We start from the raw sequence: 8,281 nt of genomic DNA on the forward strand, positions 1-8,281 counted from the left end.
TATTCCTGCCTCTCGCCCAATGCATGGTGGGATAGGCTCCAGCATCCCCCACAACCTTGGTGTCAATTCCAAGGTATGGTATGAATTCAACTCCAAAAAAGGTGAAATATGTAAACACTGACCATTAAAACAATATTTTAATAAATCCTTTAACATGGAAAAAATAAAACATGTAAACATTAGAACATAGTTAATGCTAAACATTATCTTCCACAACAGTGTTTTCTTACAAAACAGCTGGTCCCTTTTGGACTGGGCTGAATCCAACAGGCTTGAAGCAGTGCCATTGTGACTACTACTCTGTGCCACTACCACTGCAGGAGCTGAAATTCAGAATTTTAGTCACATTTGATACATACATCAAATCGGATGTGTGAAACAGAGGGAGATTGTGAGATATATGGAATAATATCCTGACCTCATTGTCACTGACTAGCAGAAATGCTGAGGCCCTACATCCAGTAGTTAGCATTGGGGCATGAAATAGCCTAATGAGGAACAAAGTAAAAACCAAAACACAGGCAGTTCTAAGCCAGTCTTTTTCATGTTATATAATTCGGAATAGTCTACAATCTCAATATTTCATTTCATTTTGACATTATAGAGGTACTTATAAAGGAGGAGAAAAAATCTCATTTAAATATATGTTAATTTGAATTTTCAACAGTAAAAAATGAGAAATAATCCATGGAGAATGAAAACTTCCTAAAGGCACTATAATTGTAGAATAACTGTTTACTGCTGTACAGCAAACATGCCATCGTAAATTTACAATGTTGAAAATTTGTAAATCATTTTCTTGGTATATCGGGAGATGACGTGCCAACTACTGGAAGGCAAGAGAGTATCACAGCAACAAATGCAATTATTAGTAAAGTATCCATAATCAATGATTTATAGGAGGGGCCAGGGGGTTTCCTCCCATGGCCTTTATCTTTAAACCACTGAACAACTTCATCTAGGTTGTATTCCTGGGGTTCATATCCTAAGTCTTCCTTGGCTTTTTCTAAGCTGAAGTAGTGTGTTACTCCTGTCTTATAGACCTCAGTGCGTGTGAGCAGAGGCTGGAAGTTATATATGTGGCCCACAATCCTGTGAACCATCTCAGTGAGAAATGCAAAGAAGTAAATCAGGGAAATGGGCATGCGCACTTTCGGGAAGGAGTAACCCAGGCCCTCCACGAGCGGCCTGAAGAACTCAAAGTTGTTGACTGGCCTGCCATCCGATATGAAGTAGGCCTTCCCAGCAGCCCGGTGCTGCTTCTCAGGACCCAGGGCTACGGCTGCTAGCTCGTGTGCAGAGACCAGGTTATCCACATGGACAAACTCGACCAGGCTGCTGGCCTCTCCGTACACAAACTTAAAAATCCCCTTCTCGATATAGCCCACGATCCTTGGCAGGTGCCTTTGTTCTCCAGGTCCGTAAATGCCTGCCGGACGCAGTGCGCAGGTTCTTAAGACACCCGACCCATTGTGCAATGAGGCGTCGTTAGCCTTCAGCACAGCCATCTCAGCCTGTGACTTGGTCTTGGAGTAGTGGTCAGGGTGGAGGTCAAGTGGCAGGTACGGGAGGCTCTCATCGCCGTTCTTTATCACCTGGCCGCCGAAAACTACGTTAAAGGTGCTCGTGTAGACCAGCCTGGGCACCCCGTTCGCTACGCAAGCCGTGATCACGTGCTCCGTCCCCCCAACGTTCACCTCCTCGATCAGACGGCGGTCGAGTTGCTGCCTCCCAGACATGCCGTAGGAGGCGATGTGGAAGACGCAGCCCACTCCTTTTGTCGCCTCCTCCACCTGCGCAAACTCACGGATGTCCCCCTTCTTGAACACCATACCTCCAAGCATCACCTGGTCCGGTGGTCGTACATCAAACAGAATGACTCTGGCCCCCTTTCTTTGGAGTGCACAGGCAAGGCTATAGACAAGATAAAGTAAACTGCTGTTAGGTATCTGAATCTGCACCAAATCTTAATCTGCACCAATTCAAGCCCAGCAGTGCTGACATGGTTTCCGTGATTTGAACAGAACCAAATTGAAAGTGGCTTTATCATTGAGCAAGTTCGCAGCTAGCTAGTTAGCTGCTAACATACACTGACGCAGGTTTTGCAATTACACTGGCAAAAATGTTCAAAGTCTTCCATCTCTACCATTAGCCGCTAAGGCGATGTGTACTGACCATACAGCATGTATAGGTACTGACCACTGAACGCTATGATATGGAAAACACATGACTGCTTGCGTCTATTGCCAAAGTTGCAGAAACCAATGTGGACCCATTCCTGTGCACCGGTTTTAAAATCAAAGGTTTAATAGTGTTACAATTTGACAGTTTATGAGTACTATTCTGTTTGATTTCAATTACAATTAGCCATATCTTTCATTGTTTCTTCCATCTAAGACATCATCAACAATTTTAGCAACTTTTAGGTGTTATTTTAGGGGTGTTGTTAACAAAAAATATATCCGGGGGGTGGGGGTCTCGATCTCGCCCCCTTGCAATTATTGGACACAAATACTTTAGTTCTCCCCTTTTTCCACACCCACCAGCCAACACTAGTCCAGAACCAGCTGTAAGAATGCACCTGGGTGGCACAGAAATTAAGTACTTGCATTGCTTTAAAAACAACATGACCAGGAATCTGCGCAGCATTTACAGGTCTGGGCAGTGGAACACAATTAAGAGAGCTGTAACCAAAGATCTTACCGGTAGCCAAAATAACCTCCACCACCTGTGATCAGGTATGTGTTAGCCAATATGCAGTCCTGCTCTTCCATTGATGTATAGAAAGAGGTGTCAAGTGTCACACTGCCTAACAGGAAAAGGAAAATGTTTGTGTAACACAAAACAGGTATTCAGGTAACATTAAAGTATCATATACATTTTAACTGCAGAAGCAATATTTTGAACCACTAGTCAGATCATCAGACTAAAATTGTTATTTCTCATTTAAACTCGGATAGTTCAGTGGCTTTCCTCGTTTGGCAATTTAAATTTTATATCTATATTGAATTTATCTTCTTTAAAATATTGGTGCGCCATGCAATAACATAAACCCTCCTTGTTGCATTTCTGTTGATAGGGGAATACACATTTTAGTGCATAGTTGGGTCGACGCAGGTACAGATTTCTAAATCATGTCTTCCTTTCAGGTCAGTCATTGGTGTATTGTTAACAGTCATTTTCACCAGGCTAACCGCTGTGTTTGCATTTTTAAGAATAAACGGATAACTTAGTCGGACAGTAAGCAATTTATCGAAGTTACGAACTGACTGAGCCCTCCCACATAAGAAGTATAATAATATAATAACACGAGGAATGGGTTTTATTCGAGTATAATATTTCCCGCGACCTACCTTCCCGTTGCAATGGGCGAAGTACAAAATACAGTATTCTGTCTCAATAGTTACTTCCTGTGGAGTAGTCGTTGGTATTCTTCAAAAACTTACGATATTTCCGCACGTATAGTTCAACAGAATGTCGTTAAAATACGCACTTAGCGTTCAGCTCTTTATCCTTTCAATGGCGGGCAAACTCAAAAGCGACGAAATGAAAGATATATTATTGCGTTTAAACACCATGAACAACTTAAGCGGTACGCTGTTTCAACAATATTCGTACTTGAAATCAGTGTTCATACAAAATGGATCAGCTAATATGTTAATTCGAAACTAAATTGATTTTTAAAATACAAACAATCACTCTTTTGCAGATTCCGCGGTCGCCACACTTGTGCAGAGCCAGAAGGAGTTGAGCAAAGCACTCGAGACGCAAACATATCTCAATAAGGTAGGTTCCTGCCATCGATGTTTTTAACTTAAAAAATTTACAATAGATTTAGGAATAGTTGCATGAAAACAGGATAGGCGATATAATGGGTAAATAACAGGACTGCTTGCTACGGGCTATTGTTTTTTTAATACACATGACGGTATTAATAGCTTTCAAACGAAGTGTTTCTAATGTAATTTTCTGTTCCTTACAACAGAGTCTGATGCCCCTATACACAGCACTTGTACCACAAGAAGATCACGTATTACAACCGTGTCCACAAAGCGGAGATTTATAAATCCATATGTTTTATGGAAAATATTTTGTTTGGTCAGCTGTTGGCGTGACAACTTTAGCTCGGTACAGTTGTGAAGATGCTGCGCGGGTTCTGTGAGATATCAATGCTTACTGTGTGATCAGAACTCCGTGATGTTGAATATAACCTAAATAAATTCGGTTAGTTCCCCTCGGTAATTTTGTTGCTTTATTTATCTTTGTAGGGTGGGAGGTCAGAGAGGAGTCAGGGGTTCTTTGTACTGTCGCATTTTGTGTTTGGGCACTTTATATATTTTGTGTTTTCTTTGGCCATGTCTCCGGATGAAACTGAAGTCTGTATGGCACTTTTTGTATCAGTTTGTACCAGCGACCGAGAGAATGAGCAGAATGCAGAAGGAGCCCAAATTTAAACAATTTGTGCAACTAGTCTCCGCTACATACAAACCTTTATACTATTAGAATGATTTGGAGAATAATCCATCCATCCATTAGCCTATCTATACCTGCTTATCCTGGGCAGGATCAAGGCGTGTGCTGGAGCCTATCCCAGCGTGCATTGGGGTGAGAGGCAAGAATATACCCTGGACAGGCCGCCAATCTATCGCAGGCACACACACCATTCACTCACACACTCATACCTATGGACAATTTAGAGTCTCCAATTAGCCTACCTGCATGTCTTTGGACTGCGGGAGAAGTTGTTGGAAGGAAGAGTGAAAGAGGCTCCCTGCACCTGCTGTCCTAAAGTGTTGTATGTTAGGGATGGAGTGGGGACTGTAATTATCCAAAAACAAATTCTGTAACCCTTACTGGCAAATTGCTGATACCTTTGCAGAAAATTAAAACATCAAGTTTAAATATCACCTAGGTAAGAGACAACAGTTCCAGACATAATAAAATATAGTGGTCAATTTGGTCTGGTTAAACCATTACAAACTGGTTTGGAAACTATGCTTTGCCTTAGCTGGCAGATCATTTACAATGTTCTGCAGTGATCCTGGGTTAATGGTAAATTAATGCAGTGAGTAATGATTGCAAATGAGAATCACTTGTTTCATCATTTTCACACGAACCATGACATTGAACTGCTGCGATTTGGTTTTTCAGTGTGTGTCACAGTAATTCATGGTTGTTAGTAGCATCAGCAGGTAATGCACAACACATTATGGGATTTCATGGTTAACATGGGATTGTTGGCAACCCTAATTTCATAATACTTATGTCTGCTGCATTAAGGAGAGAAGTATTACCCTTATTCAAGGACCTGTCAGACACCATGAGATACACTTGATAGGTTTTTGTCTGCAAAAAGTGTACAGCACACTCCCACCAGAATGCTCAGTACTGCACTGAAAAGCAGGGAAACACTTGTACAGGCCATGGTCTATATGCCTGTTTTGCAGGACATAAAGAAGATTTTAGCCTACTTGCATGAAAAAACAATAAGACTGTGATTACATCCATTTGAACTTGAGCTGAGATCCCATTGCTATTGGCTGGTCGAGAACATTCATCCTTTTATGGTAAATGCTCGTAACATGAGGACAAAGTTCAAAATTTAACCAATCCAGGTCCCATTATCTTGTATTACTTCAGTATTACAGTTTCATTCAGCAGAGTAGCCTAAAAAAAGGTGTTGTTTCTCAGCTGGCACATGACTGTGATATCAAAGAGATCTCAAATTATTCTGAAGCAGTTGTGAAAGGCACATCATCTGTAGCATAAACTTAACAAAGAATCCTGATAGCATTTCCAATTCACATAGGATTCAATGTTGTAATGCCCCAACTTTACCATTAAAATTTCTTCCAAGAACAGCAATTTGCCAAACGTGTTGGTCTACTGTTTAAAATAGTTATGCTGTAACAAAAATCTTGTAAATAAACTTGTAACACATTCTGGGTTCAAAAATCTACTTAAATATGTCTCCAGTGGAAATGGCCTGAGCAGTTCATATAATCATTACACAAACACAACCTTTGGAACAGTTGCAAATGGACACCCAGCCCCACCCCTTACTTTCTCATATATTTTCTCGAACTCGTCTCATTTGTTAGAACAGACCTGTGGAACGTGAAACTGTAAAACTGGTAAGCTTACAAAACTGCTTGAATGCTTGTCTTATACAGTGCCCTCCATACATATAGGCAGAGTGAAATCTGTTATTTTAGCTATATACTTAAAGGATAATTCTGTTTTTTTTTTGTTCTTCAATCTGGGTCTTATTTTTGTACTAGCCTATTTTTCGTCATTCATAACGATTCTGATGAAAAAGCTCATGCAGTACAATCGATTTCATTCAATATAATTGATTTTATGTTAATTTGAAATGCATGGATGTTGAAATGTATCATTATCCCTATTTTTATGTATTCAAATTTTTATACTTTGGTAGCTTATTTCCCATCCTGTGAAATTTTGCGGATGCAAATTCAGAATTCTTCTTTAGTAGGGCAACATGAATCTGGAGGACTACTTTGAGAGGATCGGTTTCAATGGTCCTTTTGAAAAAGCAGATCTGGAAACCCTAAAGAATGTCCACATGCAGCATGTCCTCTCAGTCCCTTTTGAGAACCTCAGCGTTCACTGTGGAGAGTGGATCAGTGCTGACCTGGAGCCTGCCTACACCAAGATTGTGAAGAACAATCGCGGGGGGTGGTGCTGTGAAAACAACCAGCTCTTTGCCTGGGCACTGAAAGAGATGGGCTACACCTACACAACCCTGGGGGCAAGAGTGTTCAACTGTCCCAAAAATGAATTCGACCAACCGGAAACCCATTTAATTAACAAGGTTCTCATCGATGGAAAAGCATACATTGCAGACGTGAGCTTTGGGGTTTCGGGTCAAATACACCACCCCATGGAACTTGTCTCAGGGAAAGATCACCCTCAGCTCCCTGGCGTCTTCCGCTTTGTGGAGAAAGGTGGAGTGTGGATCTTGGAGAAAAGTGGAAGAAAGCCCTTAATTCCAAACGAGAGCTTTGCCAATTCGAGTCTCATAAACAAGCGCTTGACTGCACCAATATACTCCTTCACTCTAACACCACGGGACATTGACCACTTCCGGGATGCTATTAAATTCCTTCAGACCTCACCAGAGTCTCTATTCACTAACAAGTCTATCTGCTCCCTGCAGACACCCACTGGATTTAAGGCACTCATTGGCTCGACATATAGCGAGGTTACCTACGACTACCAGGAAGGGGTTGATCTTTTTGATATGAAGAATGTAGCTGATGATGAAATAGATGAAATATTAAAGGAAGTATTTTCCCTGTCATTAAAGAATAAACATACTCCCAAAGACACGAAGCCCTTCTACAATCAGTAGTCCAATAACCACATCTGGTTCCAGCAAAATGTACTTATACTGTTACATATCAACTCTTATTTCAATGGAAGATTAATCATCCACATGGACAGTTCGTGCACAGAGCTTTGTGTGAGACGTACAATCACTGGAAATCTAAGACAGCCTTCCTGCATTGTGATTTGTGGACGAGGGCACCTGAACGACCAGCGGACCAGATTAAGGACTGTTAGAATATCCATGGTGGGGTGAGGTGGGTGGGAGGAAGATGTGAAGGGTGGGGTAGGGCGCTGGAGAATGGGAAACTTTTTAGGAGAAATCAGAAATAATGTTAAATGACAATTAATCATTCATTAGTTTAGATTAATTATTAGAAAAATAAGTGATTTGTTGATTAATGATTAAGCTTTGTTTGAGCTGAAATATGTCATACCGTTTAGTTATCGATATGTGGCAAGTCACGGTAAGGGAGATCTGCAACAGATAAAGAACCTGTAAAACAGGATTAATTGTAATGAAAGAGAGGAGACGATCCTTTCCTTTTCTCAGGTGTTCTTTATTAATATATAAGCAGAAGACAGTCTCTTCTTACACCAGTCAATATTTGCCTGCACAGCCTTTGCTGTAATATTGGATTTGTCATTAAAATGAATAAAATAAAAAAGCATTTCATTTATTATTATTTCTTTTTCATAGGTCTGACTAATTATTCATCAGTACATGCTTTTCCTGTCAACCCATATCAGAACTGTCTTATTAATTCACATACTTTATATAATTTATTACGAAAAGGGGGGCATTCCTATATACTTAACACCGTGTTCAAACAACACAAACAATGAGGCTAGCCAATATCAAATTATATTGGCACATATATTGTACATCAAAGACACAAGAGTCAAATTAGGGCCCCTTCTTGAACAAGAA

The 8,281-nt window shown here is 40.6% G+C and overlaps 2 protein-coding genes and 1 long non-coding RNA gene across 5 annotated transcripts; 2 read left to right on the forward strand and 1 right to left on the reverse strand.

Annotated features, from left to right (window-relative positions):
* Positions 1-118: 118 nt before the first annotated feature.
* On the reverse strand, positions 119-3,453 carry sdr42e1 (short chain dehydrogenase/reductase family 42E, member 1). 2 transcript variants are annotated; one of them, XM_035395087.1, is made up of 3 exons: positions 3,354-3,453; positions 2,704-2,809; positions 119-1,914 (listed from the first exon to the last, which is right to left on the reverse strand). In XM_035395087.1, exons 2-3 carry the CDS (start codon positions 2,772-2,774, stop codon positions 792-794), a joined length of 1,194 nt encoding a protein of 397 aa, XP_035250978.1. In that variant the 5' UTR covers positions 2,775-2,809; positions 3,354-3,453; the 3' UTR covers positions 119-791. The 2 variants fall into 2 exon arrangements, with proteins under 2 accessions (XP_035250978.1, XP_035250979.1); XM_035395088.1 differs by having other exon boundaries at positions 2,704-2,805; positions 3,354-3,389.
* Positions 3,454-3,468: 15 nt separating this feature from the next.
* On the forward strand, positions 3,469-4,242 carry LOC118214831. The gene is made up of 3 exons (XR_004762694.1): positions 3,469-3,592; positions 3,710-3,786; positions 3,986-4,242. It is a non-coding gene; the product is annotated as an uncharacterized LOC118214831 (long non-coding RNA).
* Positions 4,243-5,453: 1,211 nt separating this feature from the next.
* Positions 5,454-8,021, forward strand: LOC118214923 (arylamine N-acetyltransferase, pineal gland isozyme NAT-10-like). 2 transcript variants are annotated; one of them, XM_035395217.1, is made up of 2 exons: positions 5,454-6,134; positions 6,469-8,021. In XM_035395217.1, exon 2 carries the CDS (start codon positions 6,503-6,505, stop codon positions 7,373-7,375), a length of 873 nt encoding a protein of 290 aa, XP_035251108.1. In that variant the 5' UTR covers positions 5,454-6,134; positions 6,469-6,502; the 3' UTR covers positions 7,376-8,021. The 2 variants fall into 2 exon arrangements, with proteins under 2 accessions (XP_035251108.1, XP_035251107.1); XM_035395216.1 differs by having other exon boundaries at positions 5,458-6,134; positions 6,494-8,021.
* Positions 8,022-8,281: the final 260 nt, after the last annotated feature.

Source organism: Anguilla anguilla, chromosome 16 (assembly GCF_013347855.1).
Source record: "Anguilla anguilla isolate fAngAng1 chromosome 16, fAngAng1.pri, whole genome shotgun sequence".
NCBI classification, from domain to species: domain Eukaryota; kingdom Metazoa; phylum Chordata; class Actinopteri; order Anguilliformes; family Anguillidae; genus Anguilla; species Anguilla anguilla.